This window comes from Glycine soja, chromosome 7, assembly GCF_004193775.1.
Source record: "Glycine soja cultivar W05 chromosome 7, ASM419377v2, whole genome shotgun sequence".
NCBI lineage: Eukaryota > Viridiplantae > Streptophyta > Magnoliopsida > Fabales > Fabaceae > Glycine > Glycine soja.
This window is the reverse complement of record NC_041008.1, coordinates 27,802,174-27,827,527: the sequence shown is the minus strand read 5'-3', so window position 1 is coordinate 27,827,527 and position 25,354 is coordinate 27,802,174. Positions and strand designations below refer to the sequence as shown.

The 25,354-nt window shown below is 35.4% G+C and overlaps 2 protein-coding genes across 2 annotated transcripts in view; one reads left to right on the top strand and one right to left on the bottom strand.

The window, feature by feature from the left end:
- Positions 1 to 17,432, top strand: part of LOC114420548 (protein FAR1-RELATED SEQUENCE 5-like) — a 51,090-nt gene extending 33,658 nt beyond the window's left edge. The window contains exon 4 of the mRNA XM_028386413.1: positions 16,641 to 17,432. Coding sequence (XP_028242214.1) covers positions 16,641 to 17,432 — 792 coding nt within the window. The remainder of the gene's footprint in view (positions 1 to 16,640) is intronic.
- A 5,101-nt stretch (positions 17,433 to 22,533) lies between these two features.
- Positions 22,534 to 23,726, bottom strand: LOC114420547 (protein MAIN-LIKE 1-like). Its single transcript, XM_028386412.1, has 4 exons — positions 23,565 to 23,726; positions 23,059 to 23,451; positions 22,813 to 22,956; positions 22,534 to 22,689 (listed from the first exon to the last, which is right to left on the bottom strand). Exons 1-4 carry the CDS (start codon positions 23,724 to 23,726, stop codon positions 22,534 to 22,536), a joined length of 855 nt encoding a protein of 284 aa, XP_028242213.1.
- Between the last annotated feature and the right edge of the window lie 1,628 nt (positions 23,727 to 25,354).

Below are 25,354 nucleotides of genomic sequence, written 5' to 3'. Positions count from 1 at the left end.
AGTCAGCCACCATTTGGTCTCCCAAAAGGCTGATGCCTAGGTTGCCAATTGGGCCCTTATTACAACTTGAACTAAAGCCCTTTTAGTTGATTAACCCAAAACATATTTTTGGTCAGCCAACTTTACAAGGATTGGGCCATTATTTAGACAAACTAAACACTCTAAAATTGAAACAAAGTGGTGTCATTTAGTCCTCCTCCATTTGGGCCATGATACAACTCACAACCTTGGACTTTTCTCCTTGAAACTTGGGCTTGTATTCAAACAGTATGGACAGCACTTGTTGAAGAGCTTCCTTGGCTTTCCTTGCTCTAACCCTTGTCATAGGTCCTCCAAGTCCTTCAAGTGGATCCTTGCCCTTGCTCTTGGTCATGTCCTCATCACCTTGTGCCATGAGGGTTCATATCAGTTCTGCCCTCCTTCTCCTATTTATAGGGGAAAAGAGGGAGGTGGTTGCCGCCCAGCTCGCCCAGGCGAGCTGGGTTGCTTCCACCAGAAGGCACCGCCTTCTGTTGGAATATCCTGGAAGGCCCAAGTGGGCCTGATTGCTATTTGCACACCCCTGTTTACTAAATACACCCCCTCTGCCCTTTTTTTGCTGATTCTTTTTTCGTAACGTTACGGAACTTTATAAATTACGTAACGATATTTGTTTTCTTTCCGTAATGTCACGAAACCTTACAGATTACGCAATTGTCCCCTCTTTGGCTTCCAGAATGTTACAAAACTTTACGGATTGCGCATTAACACTTCCTTTCAACTCCCGACATGTCGCGGAACTTCATGGATTGCCTAACGATGGGTGTCAAGTACCTCGAAGTGGCCAAGCGAAGGTCGCATCCCACCAAATAGATGGTCCCCGGACGAAATTAGGGTATGACAACATCCAACTGAAACATGGAAAGAAGACAGTATATACAAGGCACCAAAGATTTCTAAAACATTATCACCCGTATCGGCGATTGAAGAAAGCATTTAATGGAACCCATGTGTTAGACAAGTGGCCTCAGATATCTTAAGAAGGGGGGGTTGAATTAAGATATCACAAACTATTTCCCCAATTAAAAATTTTACTCTTCTTTAATGAAAGATTCAATGCACCCTTATTATCAATTATTATAAGACAATTCAAACTAAACTTCCTTAATGCAAAAGATAAATAACAATAAATAAAGAAGCTTAAGGGAAGAAAAAGTGCAAACTCAGTTTATACTGGTTCGGCCACATCCTGTGCCTACGTCCAGTTCCCAAGCAACCCACTTGAGATTTCTACTATCTTATAAAATCATTTTACAATCTCTGAACCACACAAGGACAACTCTTCCTTTCTGTTCAGATCACTTTACAACAAGAGACCCTCGGTCCCTTAATCACTTTTCTTGAGTAAGAAGGAAGAGAAGAAGATATATGTCTTGTAAGAGACAAATTGTACAATGAAGCACTCAAATAATTCCTTATTGAATTGCAAGTGTTTTGGCCAAGGAATTTTTAGAAGATAAGACAATTTAATCTTTTAAGAGGATAAGGCTTTTTGGTCAATGAAAACTCTGAAGAATTTTCGTATCCCAAGTCACTTATATATAGGCCTTTGATGGCCATTCAAAAACATTTGAAAAGATGTGACTGTTGGGAGTTATTTCAAAAAATTCTCCACTGGTAATCAATTACCATAATGGTGTAATCAATTACACAGTTATTTCTAAAGAGTTATGACTCTTCTCATTTGAAATTTGATTTTTTAAACACTGGTAATCGATTACCAACTTATTGTAATCGATTACATAATTTGAAATTTAAACTCAAATTTCTTAAGGTTGTTTTAAAATGTTCAAAACCACTGGTAATCGATTACAAGCCTTGTGTAATCGATTACATGCTTTCGAAAATATTTGAAACCATTTAAAACCTTTTCAGAAAGCATATTGGCCACTGGTAATCAATTACAGCCTCTGGTAATCGATTACCAAAGAGTAAATTTTAATTTAAAATGATTTAGATAAAATTATTTGGCCAAACCTTTTGCTTTTTCAATTTGGAAACTTCTTCCTAAGACTTTAGAGATCAACTTGGCTATTTATCTTGAATTTCTTGAAGTCTTGTCTTGAATTAAACTTGAGAAGCACCTTTCTTTGGCATCATCAAAGCATCATGATATCTTGCTTCTAAAATCTCCCCCTTTTTGATGATGACAATATCCTGAAATCAAGATAAAACTATATACAAGTTGATAGTGCGTACACACAACCCTTACTCCCCCCATCTTTTGGAATGTATTCCTAAGTTATTAAATTCTAATAATTTCTAACCCATGTTCTCTCCCCCTTTGGCAACATCAAAAAGCCAACAACGTATAAGGAAAAGAACTAAGTAAAATGATCAATATCAATCAAAGTCATTCATAAACTTAAAAAAAATCACACAAAGTCATAAACAGCCAATCCAAAGTTCAGAAAAAGTGCAAGATAATCCTAACTAAAACAATAAAAGCCAAATACACGGTTGAAATAAATAACTACTAGAAAGAACTATAGGGCAGCCAGTGGATCGAAGCAATGGCGAATGAAACCCATGTCGTCTTCAAGCTGAGTAATCTGTGTATCCATTCCTTCAAAACGAGCATTCATGGCATCCAGGCGACTATCCATGGCATCAAAACAGTCACCTACGAACACTCGAAGGTCACGTAGCTCAGAAAGGACATCACTCATAAGAGTAGAGGAAGCATCTCTCTGTGGCGGAGGAGGCGAGTATGCTCATCAGGAATCGGAGGTGGTAAATCTTGTTTCCTAATCCACTGTCCATCAATATCCTTATGGTACCTAAAAGAAGTTACCGCTCCAGCACCAATGGCAAAAGATCTCTTGGCTTGAACAAAAGGTTCATCATCTAGAGGAATTTGAAAGTGATGAAGAAAAAGAGTGACTAACTCAGGATACGGAAGAGGTGCATTGGTCCGTAATGCCTTATGCATACGGTACCTAACCAAGTGGGCCCAATTGATCTGACGATCGGTAAGAAAAGCCCATATCAAAATCAAGTCCTCCTCAGAGGCTTGCACAAGATTAGATGAATGGGCTACCAAAATTCTAACAATGATGTAGTGCATGATGCGGCAATCAAAGGTTAATGACCCAGCAAGCAATCTGTCGGTCATATCAGCCTGGTCATTACAGACCATACAGCGAGCATCATGACTCGAATAATCGAACTTCCATTCATCAACAACAGTGCCCTCAAAAGGAACACCTTGACTGGGTAATTTAGTCAATGAGAAAAACAGAGATTGATCAATGACAATAGGAATACCATGCACCTCAGAGTAAAGTGTACTATATTGAATTCTTAAGTTATTGTAAAAGACTCTAACTAGTTTAGGATAATAAGACAACTTTAAAGACATAAAATCAACTAAGCCAGAGTTTTGAAATACTTGATAGCAGTCAAATGTTTCATCATCAAAGAAAGCTATGTCTAGGTACTAGGGGTGGGAATAGGCTAGGCCGGCCTACAGGGGCCTACGACCTGGCCTACATAAAGCCTGGTCTGGCCTAGCCTATTTAATTAAAAGGCTAGGCTCATGTTTTTTTAAAAGCCTATTAAATTAAATAGACCAGGCTAAGGCGTATTAAAAAGCCTTATAAAAAGCCTTATAGACCAGGCTAAGGCTCATACTTATATCATTTTTTGGATACAATTAATATTATTTTTTAAAAAACTAGCAGATTCCATCCCTATAATTAAGTAAAATTTTAATTACAAGGTGTGAGTCAAGTATTCCTCTATATTTCTCATTTTTTTATTAGTTTTCCTATTTCTGTTAACAGTTCCTTTTTCTATTCCTATTAGGTTTCCTTTTTCTTTTATTACGTTCCTGTATTCTAGAGCAAATAAAAATCATATCCTATCATATCCTATTACGTTTCTATACAAAAATCATATCATTTTTCTATTAGGTTTTTTTTAACTTTGCTATTACGTTCCTAACCAAAAAAAAATCATATCCTATTACGTTCCTATACAAAAATCATATCCTATCATATCCTATTAAGTTCCTATACAAAATTCATATCCTTTTTCTATCAGGTTTCCTTTTTTTTTAACTTTCCTATTACGTTCCTAACCAAACGAAAATCATATCCTTTTCACTTCAAGCTTGTTGATAGAGGTAATTAACATTTTGTGTTTAGCCTATTATAGAAGGTGTGTTATTTATTTTATTTTTTGTAAAAACACCTAGGAATATTAAAGATTTAATGTGAAGAAGACTTTTAAATAGGCTTTTAAATAGGCTATCAGGCCAGGCTAGGCTTTTAAAAAGGCCAGGCCGAGCCAAAATAAAAGCCTTTGATAGGCTATAGGCCAGGCTCAAGCCTCAAAAATTAATCATAGGCTAGGCTCAAGCCTTTTAAAGCCTGACCTGGCCTGGCCTATTCCCACCCCTACTAGGTACTTAGGGTCTAATATGATTCTAGTAGAAAATTGAGAAGAGTACTGTAGACGTTGATCATCTAAAGAAAATAGAATAAATGATTGTGGAGATGACAAGGAAGGAGGAACTGGCGTCAATGGCTAGCAGCGACGGTGGTGGAGGAAGAGCCCTTTTGCATTTTCGTTTATTCATCCATTTGAGGAAGTTCTTGCAGATTTCAATCAGTGGAACCAAAAGAGGATTGAAAATGATGAAGTTTGGGCTTTGTGGGACGTGATTTGGTTAAGAAACAAAGAAGATATGAGGATTTGAAGTTTGGGAGAAAAAAGGGTGTCACAATCGTGAGTTTCGTGGCTGCAATGTCTAAAACGCGTGTTATTTATGGTGGAGGATGAATGGTAATTGATTACAAGGCTTCGTAATCGATTACAGGATCATAAAGCCTACTGGTAATCGATTACAGGCTTCTGTAATCGATTACAGGCTACCTGTTCTTGTGTAATCGATTACACGTAATGGTAATCGATTACTAGAACATCAAACAAGACTTTTCTCCTAAAAATGACTTATTTCTATGTCTAAAAACACCATCTAATTCTATCAATCAATCATACTAACAAACATTGAATATTAATCAAGCAAACACAACAACACATCAATCAAAAACACAATCAAATACTTACTATCGAACACAGTCAATCATCAAACACTTCAAATTAAATGAACAAGTAACTATTATTGTTACCTACTATCTAGATCATTAACATCTAAAAGACCTAATTCTCTCCTAATAGCAAAGAATGATTCCTTAGGGAGACGTTTTGTAAAGATACTAGCAAGCTGATTCTTTGTATCAACAAATTCTAGAACACAATCTCCCTTTTGAACATGGTCTCTTAAGAAATTATGTCTAATTTCTATATGTTTAGTTTTGGAGTGCGGAACAGGATTCTTGGAAAGATTTATAGCACTCGTATTATCACATATTATAGGAATATGGTCAAGTAATATTCCATAGTCAGAGAGTTGTTGCTTCATCCAAAGAATTTGAGCACAACAACTGCTAGCAGAAATATATTCCGCTTCTGCAGTAGATAAAACAACACTATTTTGTTTCTTACTATGCCAAGATACTAGAGCAAAACCAATGAACTGACAAGTTCCAGTGGTGCTCTTTCTATCCATTTTAGAACCGGCAAAGTCTGAATCAGAATAACCTAATAAAGTGCATGTGGAATTCTTAGGATACCATAAACCTATATTCATAGTGTCTAACAAATATCTTATGATTCTTTTAATGACACTAAGATGTGATTGTTTGGGATTTGATTGAAATCTAGCACACCTACACACACTAAACATTATATCAGGTCTGTTAGCAAATAAATAAAGAAGTAATTCGATCATACCTTGATATTGCTTAATGTTTATTGACTGACCGACTTCGTCTTTATCTAAATAGCAAGCAGTACTCATTGGTGTAGCCATGTGCTTAGCATTTTCCATCCCGAATCTATGCATTAATTCTTTGTAGTATTTGTATTGATTGACAAAAATTCCAGTCTTGGTTTGTTTGATTTGTAATCCAAGAAAGAAATTAAGTTCTCCCATCATTGACATTTCAAATTCACTTTGCATGTCATGAGAGAATTCCTTGCATAATAATTCATTAGTGGATCCAAAGATAATATCATCAACATAGATTTGAACCAATAAAATATCATTTAATTTTCTCTTAATGAAAAGAGTGGTATCCACTTTACCTCTAGAAAAATCCTTATCTAAGAAGAACTTACTTAGGTGCTCATACCAAGCCCTTGGGGCTTGTTTTAATCCATATAAAGTCTTTTTCAATTTCAAGACATGGTTTGGCTTGTCTGAGTTTTCAAATTCAGGGGGTTGATCTACATATACTTCCTCTTGAATAAAGCCATTTAAGAATGCACTTTTTACATCTATTTGATAAAGCTTAAAGTCCATTATGGATGCATAGGCTAATAACATTCTGATGGCTTCTAATCTAGCAACTGTAGCATATGTTTCCTCATAATTTATCCCCTCATCCTGATTATATCCTTTGGCTACTAATCTAGTCTTATTTCTAATAACTATGCCATTTTCATCTAGCTTATTTCTGAACACCCACTTTGTTCCAATAATAGGGTAGTGTTTAGGTTTTTCAACTAATTCCCAAACATTATTTCTTTCAAATTGATTTAGTTCTTCCTGCATAACTAGTATCCAATGTTCATCAATTATGGCTTCTTTTAAATTTTTAGGTTCAATCATAGAAACAAAAGCCATACTATTGCATATATTTGTGGAAGCAATGCTTTCCAAGTTTATTTTGATGATGCCAAAGACTCAAGTCAAGAATCAAAGAGTCAAACAAGTTTCAAGAATCAAAGAGTCGTTCAATCAAGAATCAAGATTCAAGTGAAGACTCAAGATATGCAAGAACTTCAAGAAAAGCATCAAGATAAGTATAAAAAGATTTTTTCAAAAGAAAAGATTGAATAACAAAATTTGTCCAAAAGAAATTTTCAAAGAAAAATCTTTTACCAGAGCTTTTACTCTCTGGTAATCGATTACCAGAAGCCCAAATAGTTTTATAACTATTTTACTAAGTAACAATCGATTACCATGGGCATGTAATCGATTACCAATATTTTTAAACATTGGATTTCAAATTTCAAGAGTCACAACTTGTGATAAAACATTTTCAAACTTGTGTAATCGATTACCAGTGTTTTACTTAAATATTTTTTATCTTTACGGTTAGAATTTTCTTAAAAATTATTGTGGGCTACAATTAATTATAACATTTTATTTTGTCAAAAAATAGGCTAATATGATGATTCATTTGATGCTACTTAACTTAAATATATTTTTGATCCTTGTAAGTTAGCACTTTTTCATTTTTTTGTCCTTGTAAGTTTATTTTTCTAATTTTAGTCCTTGTGAGGTAGCATTTTTCTAATTTTAGTCCTTGTGAGTCAAGAAGAAGCTTACCAGCATAGGAAGTCATGGATAAGAGCTTGAAGGTTGGAGAAAATGAGTGGAGGGAGAGGGAGAGAAGGGGCACGAAATTTTGTGCCTCAAATGAGGTCTGAACTTTGAAGTGTAACTCTCAAATGATCAAAGTTGAAAAAATGCACACACAAGGCCTCTATTTATAGCCTGAGTGTCACACAAAATTGAAGGAAAATTTGAATTTCTATTCAAATTTCACTTGAATTTGAAATTGAATTTATGGAGTCAAATTTTGGAGCCTAAATTTCACTAATTATGATTAGTGAATTTTAGCTATGGTTCAGCCCACTAATCCAAGATCAAGTCCAAGATTCTCCACTAAGTATGCTTAGGTGGCATAACGCATGTAAAGCATGAAAGACATGCACAAAGTATGACTATATGATGTGGTAATAGGGTGTAGCAATTTAATTGGATTGGGCTTCTCCCAATTCAATTAAATTTATTTTCCAACACACACATCAAATATTCACTTAATGCATATGAAATTACAAAACTATCCCTAATACAAAAACTAGTCTAAGTGCCCTAAAATACAAGGGTTGAAAAATCCTACATTTCTAGGGTACCCTACCTACATTATGGAGCCCTAAATACAAGGCCCAAAAATAATGAAACCTTAATATAATATGTACAAAGATAAGTGGGTTCATACTTAGCCCATGGGCCCAAAATCTACCCTAAGACTCATGAGAACCCTAAGGCCTTCTCTTGCATCTCTGGCTCAATCTTCTTAAAGTCTTCTATCCAATGCCCTTGGGGGTAGGATTGCATCAGAAAATGTCCACCAGTTTTCTTTGGAAAATTCACGGATCAAAACACAAAAAGGATTTTGAAAAAAAAAAAGAAATGTGCACCTAAAGGGTGAACGCAATGAAAGATTTTCCCGAATGTCGAAATGGACTCAAATGTTTGTGTGACTTGATAAAAGGAGAAATCTTTGAAACACAAGTTCAATTTGAATGGGGAAACAAACCCTAAGCCTTAGTGTTTGCATTGCCACAAAGCCTTATGTTTGAGTGTCCACATGGATGTGTGCTATGATTAAGTTTGCATGAATTTCTAATCATCATCATCATATGCGTGTCATGGAAATGATTTGGGCATTCCTTTATTCCTTATCCACTTGCTAAACAGATATCCCAACATACATCATGTCCCGCCATTTGCAGGCCTTTTGAGCCGAATGTCAACTTTTTGGTCATAACCTTGACCTGGGATGGAAATTTCCAGCCTTACCCTAGGAAGAGAGAACATAAGGATCTTCCAAGATAAGCTTCTTTTACCTTGGGTTAGAAATGTGCGTAAAAAAAAAGAAAAGAAAAGCAAAAAAAATCAATCAAAGATTGAAGAAAAGCAAAAGAAAATAGAAAAGAAAGAAAAGAAAAGAGAGGGGTTCTTTGGACTAGGCAATGTCTAAACAATGTGCAGAATTGTCGAAAGAGGAAAAAGAAAGAGAATAGTAACAGTAACTTGGTTAAAACCTGAAGGGTGTGCAAAGCAATCACCTGCTTAGTTACATGCCAAAAATTTGTGTCCACTCTTGTTCCGCGCCAAACCATAGAGAAAAGGAAACAAAAAGGGGAAAGGCCAAAACAACCAAAGCCAAATTTCCTACCCAAAATCCAACCTCATAAAGTCCTATTGATTCATGGTGATTGCGTATATTCTCTTTGATTTGATTGGAATCGACTTGCAAAGTCAATCTACGATATATCTATGATTTGGAATTAGGATGAAACACTTGTCTCTGTGAGATTTTATACACCTTGAGCCATTTTCCTCTATTTTGGTTGGACCAAGTGTTTCTTCTAATGTTGTTTTAGAGATGAAATGCTAATGTCTTAAATCTCATTTTTTGGTTATGAGAAATTCTATCTGCATGCTTTCATTCCCTAGTAGTCACATTGTTTTTCTTCAAAAATATATGTTGTTCTTATCAGTTTGGAGGTTTGTTTCTTTGCTAAGCATGTTCGCGTTTTAGTGAAAGGTTTTCAAGATTATCATAGTCTTTTTTCCTGCAGAGACTATCAATGTCATCTCCCCTTTACTTTTTCAAGACTATCAAATTCTTCTTTACTTTTCAAAGACTATCAAAGTCTTTTGTCATGCAGAGACAATCAAGGTCATCTGCCTTTTTACTTTTCAAAGACTATCATAGTCTTTTGTCTTGCAGAGACAATCAAGGTCATCTGCTCCTTTACTTTTCAAAGACTATCAGAGTCTTTTGTTTTGCGGAGACTATCAATGTCATCCGCCTTTACTTTTCAAAGACTATCAGAGTGTTTTTTTTCATGCAGAGACAATCGAGGTCATCTGCCTCTTTATTTTTCAAAGACTTCAATGTCTTTCGTCAAGACTATCACAATCTTCTTTGCCTCCAAGACTATCAAGTTTGTTGGCTTGCAAAGGCCATCAAGGTCATCTTCTCTTTACATTTCAAAGACTCCAATGTCTTTTGTCAAGACTACCATAGTCTTCTTTACATTTTTAAGACTATCAAAGTCTTGTATCTTGCATAAACAATCAAGGTCATCTGTTTCTTTACATTACAAAGACTTAAATGTCTTTTGTCAAGACTATCTCAGTCTTCTTTACATTTCCAAGACTATCAAAGTCTTTTGTTTCAAAAATTATCACAGTCTTCTTTACTTTTCCAAAACTATCAGAGTCTTTTGTTTCAAAGACTATCACATTCTTCTTTACGTTTCCAAGACTATCAAAGTCTATTGTCTTGCGAAGACTATCGATGTCTTCCGCTCTTTACATTTTCAAAGACCATCAGTCTTTTGTTTCAAGGACTATCAGAGTCTTCTGTCAAGACTTCAATGTCTCCTTTGCTTTTCAAAACTCCAAGGTCTTTTGTTTGATGTACCTGATGCCTCTTACATTCCTTCTTTTGATAGGTTTCAGTACTTGGGTTTCCGCTAGTGGTCGATCAGATGGCAAGATCGCTAGAATGAAATTAGTGTCCTTATCTTCACTTACTTTTTCATTTTCAATGAAAAGATAAATAAAGAGGGGCAACTGTGAGACCCTAATTTCGTCCGAGGACAATCATTTGCTAAAGTTTTGATTCTTGTTATCCGAATTGAGTTGCTTAACATAACTTTAGTTTAGTTCCTCTTTCATTTAAATCAAACACTTAATCATACACTTAGGAAAACCATGATATTATCAAAATATCATGGTTGGATTTTTCTAGTTACTGTACCCAGCCAAAAATAATACTATTTGTGAACTCTTTTAGAACTTGTTTTATTAAGTGAGATTACTATCTCATTAAAAATGTAGTTTTCAAAGTTTGAGGAAGAAGCTTTAGAGATGAAGGAGAATTAAAGACTTAGTTATTATTAGTTAAAATTTATAGATGCCCATATTTGAGAATAAAATTGCTTATTTATGTAAGGACTCATTCATTTATAATATTTGAAGTATTTTGAATCGTTAAATTTCTAAATTCTTATTTTATAAACATTTTAAATTATAAGTTTACTACGGGCTGTTATTGTAACCAAGGGTTTTGCATTTGTGAGCTATAAATCTTCAAGATGACAATGGTTTATGATTTGCGTGAGCGGCTATGAGATTTTCAATCCAAAAGGGAATTAGGGTTGTAAAGGATAAAACTTCTTATTTTTTGTTTTGTGTTCAAATTGATAGAATGATTATTTTGAATCAATTTAAAAAGATAAAGACTAAAATCAACTTTTTAAAAAATAAAGTATCAAATTGAACTAAATAAAATAAAATAAAAGATCAAATAGGTCATTTTAAAAATAAAAAATAAAAAAAAAAACATCTTTCTTATCCACTTTTATTCCTAATAACTGGTTGTTGATTTTTCTCGCTAAATTGCTCCTAAGGTTGAAGATTTTTCTGCCTAATTCAAATCCGTTGATCGTGACTATATAATTGTTTATTGACACACAGAATAGTCTGGAACATCTCCCCCGAGGAAGGTTACTTTCGTTTCGGTTACATACATACCAACCTACAAGTTGTGTACTATATTAATAAAAGGAGCCAAGAATAAAAAAGTGTTCCAAGCCTCATGCTTGCATTTTGTGCCTATAAAATTCTGTTTCCTCTGTGTGAGTCATACTACTCAAAAGAATAGGGAGAAAATATTTAGAGAGAGAGAGGGTTTCATCAAGTAAACACTGAAACTAATTTTTCACAAATATCGCGGCAATGTCAAATTATGATCTTCCACCACCGGATACTCATTCGGAAACATCGGTTCCCCAATGGACACCACCTTTGCCAACATATCCACCACCAACGTCTTATTTTTCATCAACATTTGATGATTCAGATTCATCTTCATCCACATCCACCTTTGGCATCATCGTAGGAGTTTTGGTTGGTGTCTTTGGACTTATTTTGTTGTACGGCATTTGGCACAAGTATCTTAGGAAGAAATGTTCAAAGTAATCTTCTTGTAAACCCTCCCAAATGTTGTATTATTTTATTTCAACATTAAGTTTTATTTCGTTGGTTGTGTGTAGGCATGAAAATGTTCACGTAATTACTGCTTGTTCTGTTGAGTTGCATGAAAGAATTGTGTTTCTATATATATTTGTGATTCTCAATTGGTGAACATTCATTTAAATTAATAATCTCTTCAAACTAATGACTTCATATGAAGTGTCTTCTTCATATTACGAATTCATTATATTGTTTATCCAATCGAGCATGTAAGATTAACTCTCGATGCCTTCACTCCCTCTAACTATCTCTGTAACTCAAAGAACTTCATGAAAGTTAAAATTAATAGCTCTTTTACTTTAATTTTAACATATCGTCGTAAATTAATGACTTATGTAATTGAGCGTGTCATACCCAATTTTATTGAAGTAATTGAACTTATTTTAATCTTGATTATCATTGAATATGATTATATATGTATAATATAAGAATGATTTTCTTATGAAAATCAAAACGATCATTCTCATCTATTATATTAGAATGAAAAATAAATATTAAAAGATTTTAAATTAAAATTAAAGTCTAATATAACCATAAAATCTTTGTAAAATTTATTAAACAAAAAATTAAATATTTTAAATATTTAATTTATATTAAGATCATCATCACAACCACCATCATGCCACAACCTTCACCACCATGATCTTCGTCATTAACATGATCGCAACGTCACTCGTGGTGGTGGTTATGGTGATGATGATGATGATCTTAACATAAATTAAAATTTTAAAATATTTAATTTTCTATTTGATAAATCTTATAAGGATTTTTTGATTAAATAAAAATTTAGTTTGGATTTAAAATGTTTTGATATTGACATTTCATTTTAATCTAACCAATAAAAATGAGCATATATATATTTTAAGCCAACCAATAAAAATGATCATATATATATTAAACTTAATAAAAAAAAAAGGATATGATTTTATGATTGTTTTTCCTTTTGTTTGATTGTGTGAAAACAAAATAAAAGAAAAACATGTATATGAAATGGCATATATATTTTAATAAAAAAATATGAGTATACATAAAATAGGGGTTTTGAGTCTTTTATTATTGAACCAATTTTTCTTCCTTTTTCTTTTCAAATTCAAAGGGATTATTAAGTGTGTAGGTCTCACATTTATTTGTTCCTTTCTTCTCTTTTTAAATTGTTTAAATAAAAAAATTTATGGTGTATTTGTTGTGAAGAAAATAAATAAGTGATAAATAGAATAAATAAAAAAAGGAAAGAGAGAAATTGAGTTCAAATATCCATGTTTATTTTAAGAGAAACATGACATAAATTGAAAAAACAATAAAAAAGAATCCATTGTTAATCAATTTTTGCGCAAACATATGAAATAATCAATTGTAATATGTGAAAATCAATTATTTTTTAAAATCGATTATATATGTTTCGTTTGACAGCTTTAAATCTCCATTCAATGTCTAAAACTGTCACCAAATTTCATTTTTCTACAATTTTTAATTGCCACAATATATTAAATATCATAGTTCAATTTTTAATTAACACTGTCAATTTTTTTTTATTTCTTTCCTCTTATTCCTTCCTTTGTCAAACATATTTTATTTTTTTATTTCTTTCTTAATTTCCACTTTCTCCTTCCTTTTACCTCTCTATTTCCTCCCATACCAAACAGACCATTGTTGTTTTCCATCTTTTACTGTCCAATCCTTCCCTTTGTGCTGTGTTTCATGCAAACCATAACAGCTAAGAATGACAGTGACTTGCCGTTTGATTGGAATCATTAGAAATTTGTAGGATGACTTGACTTTGCAATAGATGAATACATGGTGACAAAACGTCTCTCACATTTAATTAATAAGAAAAATCGTTGTAATTGCTGGTTGAGAATAATACGAATAATTAGAAGGTTCTACATTTATAAAATAGAGCCTATTGTCATTTAGAAAGATAATGTTAATATTTGAGTTCGTACGAATAATTATCCCTGAAATGTTTATCATGTTAGTTGATATGATTGATTGCAAAAATGAGTTATATATGTTGGAATTTTTTTAATTTTTAATTGTTAAGGATGAGATAAAATATTTAGATTTGTAGTTGATTTTTAATATAAGTATTTTTTATATATTTATTGTAAGTTCTTTAGGATTATTTATTACTATCACCAATAATGATATTATAATTTTTTTTCAATTGGAGTCTTTTTATTTCTCAATAGAATTTTTATAATTTTTTAGATAGAAATAATAAGTAAAATTATATGTTCATTTAAATCCATATTATCTTATTTAATAGTCTAATATATTTACTTAATTTGATCACCTAAATTAAAATTTATTAATGATATATAATTAATATAATTATCTTTTAATATTAGTTCATATTAATTATCAGAATAAAAAAATTCTAATAGTATACACTTGCTTTGAAATTTCCAAGTCAACAAGGAACATTTTATTTTGCAAAATTCTCTTTGTACACATCTGTCAAGTGTCTTAAGTTTAATAATTTGTGTAAATAATTTTATTATATTCAAAGACTCATGTCGTCGTATGGGACAATTTCTTTTTTGATTATGATCGTTGATTACAAAAATGACTTGTTTACACTAGCTAGCTTGGAAATTTCCTAAGTCAATAGGGAACAATTAGTTCGGCAAAGATTCTTCGTATGCACCCATCAGTCGAGTACCTGTTCATTAAGCTTAAGGGAATTGCTTGGGGGCACCGAGTAATTTTTTCAAAATGTTGAAAATATTTTTATGGTATTTTCGATTCATTTTTTTCCATAAAATTTCCGTCACTTAATGTAATTTGTTTCCGTTAAGGGTGGTTTGGAAGCGTATTTGATCTTCGGTGATGTATGTGAGTTTGTTAGGAGTATACGGTGATTTTTGGTTGGTTTTCATTATCGGAAAAAAAAAAAGGTAACAAAAAAAATGGTATGCACATACCAGACAATAATGGGTGTTGCTAGGTGCACCCAACATTATTGTTGGTGCACCCAACACTTAATGGTAAAAGTCGAAAATACCCCTGCGTAAAAGGCTTACGGATCAAGTTAATCCGTATGCTTAAAATATCAACATATGGATCAATTTGATCCATAAAAGGCTTACGGATCAACTTGATCCGTAAGCCTTTTACGGATCAACTTGATTCGTATGCTTAAAATATCAACATACGAATCAATTTGATCCGTAAAAGGCTTACATATCAACTTGATCCATAAGGATTTTACGAACCAAGTTGATCCATATGTTTAAAATATCAACATACGGATCAAGTTGATTCGTAAAAGGCTTACGGATCAAGTTGATCCGTAAGGATTTTATGGATCAAGTTGACCCGTATGTTTAAAATATCAACATATGGATCAACTTGATCCGTAAGTCTTTTACGAACCATCCTGTCACGCACACCCAGCACAAATGAGGGGCAGTTTTGGCATTTTGAAAAAATGTTGGGTGTACCAGCAATAATGCTGGGTGCACCTAGGAACACCCTTTTTAAAATTATGTAGGTTGGGTTTTTAAAATTAGAGTGCTGCTAGGTGCACCCAACAAATTTTCTAAATGGCAAAAATTCCCCTGGCTTTTTTTCCTTATAAAAGCTTGTTTTCTTTTCCTGCGCTGCGCAACTGCCATTTTTGTTCGCTTTTTTCTGTTTTTGTGGTTTTCGTGCGGCATTGTCTCGGGTTCGTTGGTTTGTTGTGAACGGTTAGGTGCGGTGAAGGTGAAGGTGTGTTGCGGTGGTCGGCGGCGACAAACGAGGTAGGTAGAAGGTGGTTGCGTTGTCGCGGACGTACGAATCAACTTGATCCGTAAGTTGGTGTGTAATTGTTATGGATCAAGTTGATCAGTAAGTGACTTACGGATCAAGTTGATCCGTAAATCACTTACGGATCAAGTTGATCCGTAACAGTGACACACCAACTTACGAATCAAGTTGATTTGTAAGAGACTTATTTTTGGTATTTGATATTTTTTGAATTTAGTTTCCTTTTTTTCTTTTAAATTACTAATTTTTTTTGTATGAAAATTTTTTGTTTGAGTTGGTTAGATGGACGAAGATGAGTGGATGTATGAAATAATGTCTGAACGAGCAGATATGGATTATGAAAATGCATAAGCATGTGGTGCGAATGAACCACATGTTGATTCTTTGGATGCGTTCAATACTTCTCAGGTTATAATGTTAATGTTTGTCACAGATTTAATAAAATGAATACTGGTAGAAAACTTAAATTAGTTGGATTGCTTTGTAGGTGTTTGAGTGCCGAGAGGATGCTTTGTGGTGGGCTCGATCCGTGGCTCATGAAAACGGATTTGTGGCGGTGATTTTAAGGTCAGACACAAACACAGGTAGTAGAGGAAGGACTACGTTTGTGTTAATTGGCTGTGAAATGAGTAGACTTATTTTTGGTATTTGATATTTTTTGAATTTAGTTTCCTTTTTTTCTTTTAAATTACTAATTTTTTTGTATGAAAATTTTTTGTTTGAGTTGGTTAGATGGACGAAGATGAGTGGATGTATGAAATAATGTCTGAACGAGCAGATATGGATTATGAAAATGCATAAGCATGTGGTGCGAATGAACCACATGTTGATTCTTCGGATGCGTTCAATACTTCTCAGGTTATAATGTTAATGTTTGTCACAGATTTAATAAAATGAATACTGGTAGAAAACTTAAATTATTTGGATTGCTTTGTAGGTGTTTGAGTGCCGAGAGGATGCTTTGTGGTGGGCTCGATCCGTGGCTCATGAAAACGGATTTGTGGCGGTGATTTTAAGGTCAGACACAAACACAGGTAGTAGAGGAAGCACTACATTTGTGTTAATTGGCTGTGAAATGAGTGGCGAGTATAGGTGTAGGAAAAAAGAATTTATCAGAAGAGACACTGGGACTAGGAAATGTGGGTGTCCCTTTAAGCTTCGTTGCAAGCTAGTGGTTGGAGGAGAAGGCTGGATGGTGAAGTTGATTTGTGGAGTGCATAATCATGAATTGGCCAAGTCATTAGTTGGACATCCATATGCGGGGCGATTGACTAAAGTTGAAAAAACACTTATTGCTGATATGACGAAGTCCATGGTGAAGCCAAGAAACATTATGCTAACTTTGAAGGAACATAATGCCAATAGTTGTACGACCATTAAACATATATACAATGCAAGAAGTGCATTCCGTTCTTCCATAAGAGGAAGCGATCTTGAAATGCAACATCTGATGAAGCTTCTTGAACGTGATCAGTATATTCATTGGCACAGAATAAAGGATGAAGACGTGGTTCGTGATATCTTTTGGTGTCACTCTGATTCATTAAAGTTAGTCAATGCATGTAATTTGGTGTTTTTGATAGACAACACCTACAAAACAAACCGGTACAGACTCCCACTGCTCGATTTTGTTGGGGTGACACCGACTGGGATGACATTCTCTGCCGGTTTTGCATATGTGGAGGGTGAACGCGTTAATAATTTGGTCTGGGCTTTACAACGCTTCTGAGGCCTTTTTTTAAAGCGTGATGCCCTCCCTGGAGTTATTGTCACTGACAGAGACCAAGCGTTGATGAATGCAATGAAGGATGTATTCCCTGAATGCACAAATTTGTTGTGCAGCTTTCACATAAACAAGAATGTGAAGGCCAAATGTAAATCACTAATTGAGCAAAAAAATGTTTGGGATTATGTCATGGATTGCTGGGGATGTTTGACTGATTGTCCTTCAGAACAACAGTTTGATGAATGCCTGAAGAAGTTCAAAATGGCTTGCGCACCTTGGCCAATGTTTGTTGACTATGCCAAGGAAACATGGATAATACCACACAAGGAAAAATTTGTTTCCGCTTGGACTAATAAGGTGATGCACTTAGGAAACACAACAACAAACAGGTATGAAACTGTTCAACTATTTCTATTAACGTTGACAAATTTATGGAATTGTATTATTGTATATGTTGATTTTTATTTGTGTATTTGAAATGTAGGGTTGAATCTGTTCACTCGTCTTTAAAAAGACTGTTACAAAATAGCATTGGAGACTTATGCTGTGTGTGGGATGCCATGAACAACATGATTACGTTGTAGCACACGGAGATTAAAGCATCATTTGAAACAAGTACACATGTCGTTGGACATGTGTTCAAAAAAACCTTATACAAGAGGCTGCTTGGAATGGTTTCAAGGTATGCTTTAAATCCGATTGCTGCTGAATTAGAGCGTGTTGATTATGCTAGCAAGAATCCCTCAAGTTGTGGTTGCATGGTGAGAACCATGCTTGGTCTTCCTTGTGCTTGTAAGCTATCCAAATATGTTGGTGGTTGCATCCCACTGGATTCAATCCATATGTTCTGGAGGAGACTTAGTTTTTCAGACCAAGGGTTATCTGAGCTCGAGGTGAGCATCAAGGACGTAATGGAAACAATATCCAAAAGATTCGAAGAACTTGATGTTTGTGGCAAGTTTACTCTAAGGACTAAACTTTGGGAAATTGCATACCCTAATCAGAATTCGATGTGTCCTCCTCCAGTAAAGGTTAACACAAAAGGGGCACCGAAGAAAGCTATGAGCAGGAACCCAAGGTCAACAAAGCGCGACCCATCTTATTGAGAGTATGTAGATGCCTTTGAATCTATGCAAAATAGAAATTCGTCGATGAGGCGTACTACATCATCCTCTGAGCAACCGAATCGAAGAACGATGATGCCCATGTTGGACCAGTTTCAGCCATTTATGCAAGACTTCATTGATAAGATTGTTAATGTCAAAGCTGATGGTAACTGTGGATATCGGTCGGTTGCCGGTTTATTAGGTATGGGTCAAGACTCTTGGTCGGTGGTCCGCAACCATCTAATTAAATAACTTGCCAAATTCCCAGAAGATTATATCAAGCTCTTTGGTGGCATGGAGAGATTTGAGGAATTAAGGATGTCACTACTTGTTGATGGGTTAACCAAGGTATGTAATTTATGTATTTGATTTTTAAGACTTTACTTTGAAATTAAGTTTGACGTGTATATTTGTTTCATTCAGGCGACTATGGATAAGTGGATGGATATAACGGACATGGTACATGTCATTGCATCAAGGTATAACGTAATTGTTGTATCCTTGTCTAAACAACAAAGCACGACATTCTTTTCTCTTATAAGTCAACCACTGGAAAATTCTTCATTGCATCGTATAATTTGTATCGGTCATGTGTATGACAATCATTTTGTTGAGGTACATTGTAGATATGAATTTTTTTTTTATATTTATGCAATGATTTTTGTAGGATTGACTTAACACTTTTTTCGCATGTACAACAAGTTTATTTAAAAGAACATTGTCCCTTACCACCTGTAGCATTGTTATGGTCTAGCAATTGTCATCCGCAGGCGAAGTCGTGGCCAAATCCATATATTAGCAGAATGCAGCATTACAAGAGCTTCGTGATGTTCAAGAGAGACTATGTTGACATAAATGATGATTGAACATGTAATTTATAATGATTGATTGTTTTGAATTGGATATTCACATTTATTTGTTACGTCCACAACAAAATTATTACTTAATTCTAAAAAAGCATGTATGATATCGTTGTCTGAGTTGACAATACATTGTGAAAAAACGTGTATGATAAATTGTTGTTTGCATTAACATAAAGTGGGTGAAAGGACCCTGTATAGCATGACTACACATGCAGATCTGATGCAAGCTAAAGCATGTCACGTCATTGGTGTAGTTGACAACACATACAGAAAGCATGTGCATGCGTATTTTTAATCTTTAAAAAATGCAGCACTGATATTAAAACTCATCTATATGTATGACACAGCCTAACACTATAAGAAAGCACAAGTTTCAATCTCAACCCAACTCTTACAAAAAACTATGGCATTCTTGGGAGAGACAAGCAGTCAGACAGTTGTGAACTCCACATTAGGTTTTATTTTTTCAAATGGATCCATTGTTCACAACGACTGTGGTGTTTCCTTTCAAGCTTCCACTCCAGTTCTCATTCGAGTACCTAACGGTTGTGATTTTCAAACGTTAAAAACCAGAATACACAATACCCTTAAGCTAACCGACAAGCAATTTTTGGATGAAATTTACTACCGGCAGCCTTTCATGTATGCAGGTAATCAATTTTGGTTTCAATGTATGCAACTAAAGGATGATGCTGATGTTAACACAATGTTAATGTGTAATCATGAATTTTTGTTTGTTGGTCCGATTGAGTTATTATGTAGCATTGCTAGAACCCCAGATGGTATTTTAAACTTACTTGAAGCTACTATGACCCCTACTCATGATGCCCTGCTATATAACAATGGGAGGTGGAACATGTCACGCCAAAATGAGTTTGTTGGTTACTCGTTCACAGGAAAATATCCCAAAAACTTTGACATTCCCACCGGATGTACCATGGATGAACTGAAAGATTTGATCAAACAAATTGCGCTTCGTGGGATTCCCCCTTATGGTATTGATGAAACACAAATGGTAAGGCGATTGTTTTTTTGGAAACTAAGTCACCATGAGTATTCAGAAAAATTTATAAAATTCAAAATAATTGAACTCAAAACCAACGACGTCGTGATGAATGTGTTGATTGAATCTAACTACTGGAAAAAGATTGGGCCAATAGAAATTTTAGCTGTTTTCAGTAAACCTGTATCGGAAATGGAAGACGAGTTGTCCTTGTCGCAAAATTAGCATGAGTTAGTTGTAGTATTTGATGCAAATTTAATTTCGTTCGACTAAGTTGAAGTTAATGTACTGTTTGAATTCATGTATCGCATAATCGTTTTTTTTTTTCTGGAAATGGAAGACCCCTCGAGTCAACATATGGAGGAATTTCAGTCAAAATACACATATGGAGGAATTTTTAATGTACTGTTTGAAATAAAGAAGTTGAAAAGGGTGTAGACATATGGAGGAATTTCAGTCAAAATACACATATGTAACAGATAATAAATAGGCCCCTCGAGTCAATCCAAAACCCCCCATTTCTTACTTTGCTCAAAATAATCTAAATAACTTGCAATTACTAACCCACCACCGCTTTCCAATCAAACCCTACAACACACCCCTTCTTGACTTTGAAACTTCCCACCCCATATTTATTCCTCCAACATCCTCTTCCATTAGAATAATCCAACACTTATTTCTTTCCCCTCTCTTCATCACCCTCCCATTAATTCACTGTTGGCAAATACAAAGTCACCAAGAAATTCCCCCTTTCTTTTTCCCTTGTCCTTTCTCTATACAAATCTGGAGATATATAGAAACTGATCATAACTCACCTTATGCCCCTATAATTTGTGACTCTTCAAAGACCTAGCATGCAACAAGTCTCTTACTAACTCTTTACCATGTATTTCTATCCATATTCCCTTTGCATTTAAAGAACCTCGACACTCATATGCACACAAATATTTATTTGGCTACTAATGCAAAATTAAGTGTAAGCAAAAGCTAGTTATATACATATAGTGCTTCAAAAGGCTATATAAGAAGAGATATGTTGAAGACCAAACAGCAAAGAACAACAAAAGGGTTGCTTCTCTGATTGTCTATTTCTCGAGGGGCCTATTTGTTTAATTTATTATTTTCTACACCCTTTTCAACTTCTTTATTTCAATTATATTTAAAGTTATATTAAAAATTACTTTTTATTAGTTGGTAAACTAAGTTAACTAGACCATTTTAATAACACACGTGTATATAGACACAAATGTAAAATATGAGATACGATTCTAGGTTTTTAGGCAAAGGGAATACACAATCAATGGAAATAAATAAAACTAACATTACTAATGGAAATAAGCAAAATCAACATTACTAATGAAATGGGTTCATGTAAAATATCTATATATACATCGAATATCAATATAAAATATGTAAATAAACTACGCCTGATCCGTGCGTCAAGACCTAACATATACTAGCAGGTCCTGTCTGACACTCATGGCCATCCTGAGGCATTCTTCGATCACCTCATGTGTCGATGAGCCTAGCGTGATCACCCCTAGGCTCAGATGGCGCTCTAACCTCTCAGCAATCCCATGGAAAACTTCCTATTAAATACAAAATAAACAGATCACACAAATTATTATGAAAATATTGATGTAAATGACATAAATTATTAGTATTATTTGCCACTGCATGTCTAGGCTTCTCCACAGCGGGCCTCGCAGATGTCGACGGTGCTCCTGGCTCCGGCACGTGAGGGATATCTGCCTGTGGGGCCTGAGGGACAACTCGGGGCTGTGGGGCATGACCATCTGGCAGAGGATCTAATGCGTGGCTTGGTGTCATGAAAGGATGGGAGATGCGGAAGAACCAGTCCATGTAGTCGCTGGCACAGCGCACACCTCACCTGCTGGAAGCATATGATCCGAGTAGTGCATCCACCTGTCGTGTATATCATCATACAACACCCATGAATCAACGGGCGGAGCAAGAATGGTCTGGGTGCATCCAAATTGCCGCACGACCCTCTCTGGTCGATAATAAACAACAACAGCCCCCCAACACAGGAGATCGGAATAGCATGAAATCAAATGGAAGTCCCGGACCGGTCGGTGCTCCCCATACGGGATCCAACAGACATCTGGAATCTAGAGTCGGTCCAGGCGCTCCCTGTACACCGGTGTACTTATGCTCTTCACAATCTTCTTCGTCGCAATCCACCTACGAGCATGCGGGGAATCCTCGTCGTAGTCCTGATCAGCAGTGGACTCCGCGACTGAGGGAAAGTGCTCGTAAATCCAGCACTACAGATGTAACATCAAAATGATAAACATTAATAATGAAAGTCTAACAAAATTTAAAGTTGAACATTGTTGAACCTCAACGAATGAAAAACGTGTTTGTTACCTGCAACAGTGTGATGTAACCGCCAAGCTGTCGGCTGCTGCTGATAGAGCATCATTCAGCTGGTCGTACATATGCACCAGAGCAGCCACTCCCCAGGTGTACCTCCCGGTCTGACTAAGGCCACGAAGGGCCTCCAAATACACAACATGGACATTGGTTGCACTCTTGTTAGCAAACAGAGTGCAACCCAGAAGATGAAGAAGATATGCGTGAACCGCAGCTGTCCAATGACCTTCTTGGCATCGGCGCTCGTATATATCACGTACCCATTGCAGGCGTACGTACGGTCCACGACACTGCCCTGTCTCAGCCTTGGCAGCCTCTGTAAAGACCATCAATAAGTCCACCAACATATGAACTGTATCATCTACGTACAAGGGCTGAAAGGCATGCAAGTCGCCAACCACAGGCAGATGCAAAAGCGAGGAGACGTCGTCCAGCGTGATCGTGGGCTCTCCCACAAGGAGATGGAAACTAGACGTCTCCCGGTGCCACCGCTCGACAAACGAGGACAAAAGTCCCTGATCGCCAGTGTCTACTGAACACGCGATCAGAGGACTTAGTCCTGTCCCAGCAACTAGTCCCTCAATGGCAGGGACAAGCCTGCCTAAACTATGGACCTTCCTTCCGTGAGAGGATAACTTCAACTCAGGACGCTCCTGAATTGAAGTTTAAAGGAACGCAAAATTCGTTAAAATCATCATTTAAAGGAAAACGAATTTCAATCATAAAGTATAATTAACATGTAACTAAAAATAAATATTATAAATACCTCTCCCGTCCATATGCTGCAAGCAACGTGATCCGCATACTGGGTCATCACGGATGGGTCACTCAGACCACCCAAAAATCCCTCATGCTCATCCTCAGCAGCTTGCACGCCTATGTCTATAAGAATGTCTGCCCTAGTGTCCTTTACATCAGTTGGTTCCATCAGGTCATTTGGAAATACGTCAACCTCTACATCTGGCACAGGGATCACTAGCTCATCGTGCGCCGCAATCTCAGGGACTCGCTACCTCCATGCGGATGCGGTAGGCCTTCGACGCTACGGAGCATCATCAGAATCAACACAATCTCCTCGGCCCACACCTCTGCCAATAACATGACCTAAGGCACGACCTAATCCTCTGGTCCTAACCATGATCTGCAAATGAGTACCACAAATTCCATCACTGATTTCATTCTCTCAAGTTTCATGGGTCTAACGCATATAGGCATTATGTTTTTTCAGGCACTACTTGGTAGAAAAAGGATATTCACTTTGAAATTAAGATATATGCATTGCTTATAAGTGACACTGATTTGGAAAGATGAGAGATTTGGGAAGCAATATCCCCTTCAAAGTTAGAATCAGACAAGTTGACATGCGTCAGTCTCACAAACCCACCAAAGCTAGATGACAAATGAGAATGATTAAAATCATTGAAAGCATGGTTGAGTGAGTGATTAAAATCATTGAAAGCATGGTTAAGTCACTTTAGGATTTTGGAAACTTTCTCATATGCCTGTTCAGGATATTCAAATTGACCATATTTTGATGCTGACTACCGAGTCATTATCGTATTGGCAACATTATAGCCCTGTACAAGTTTATGTTGACATTGAAATTTAAGGGAATTTACCTCAGTAACTCTTGAAGAACAGCATGCACGCAAGCACACTCACTTGTGATATAATTTGTCATACTGACACACTCACATAAACTAGTATATATCAAGTCAGGGTGATCGAGGCCGTACCCGAATCAAATAAACATTAAAAATGCAGTATCTAGGAAGTGATCCTAGGTCGTCTCCCAACGAGCAATGATCAACCAAACGTTTATGATAGATTGTAATAAAACAGTAACGAATGGGGGGGGGTTGTTTGCTTTTGTAAATTAAACAACGAATAGATGTGAATTAGAAAATATTAGAATTAAAACACATTGCTTTCCCTTGATTCACAAGCAAGTCTCTTATCCTAGGTTACGAGAGTTTATCCTTTATCAGTTCAACCACTTAATCCAACCCTAAATTAAATTACTAAGCGAAATTTAACATAAGGCATTCATTATGTGATTAAGCAACACATACACCAATTAATCATAAACGATCATTATGCATGAACGTAAATTAAGCGCAGAGACAATTAATCAAGCACTAAGCATGCAAGGATTAATAACAACAAATACATAGTAATTGGTGAAGAGGAAAAACTGATCAGAATTTAATAGTAATAATAGAACCTCAAAGAGAGTTGTGCTTGATCCTCAAGAGAAAACAACGCTGGAGACTTAGTCTTCCATTAATCAGTAGAAAAACGAAGAAAACTAGAATTATTCTTCCAAAACAAAAAAGAGACTAAAACAAATTGGGAGTAACACTCTAAAACTAAAATGAAAAAAAAGAGAGAGAAGCCTAAAACTAAAAAATGAAAAAGGAGAGAGAAAGAGAGAGAGAGGGAGAAGAGAGAGGAAGAAAGAGAAGAGGGCCTAAACTAGAACCTTGGTGTTGTTATATAGTTTTCAGCCCCAAAGCTTACAAATCTGTTTTAAATCCAAGCCCATAAATAAAATAA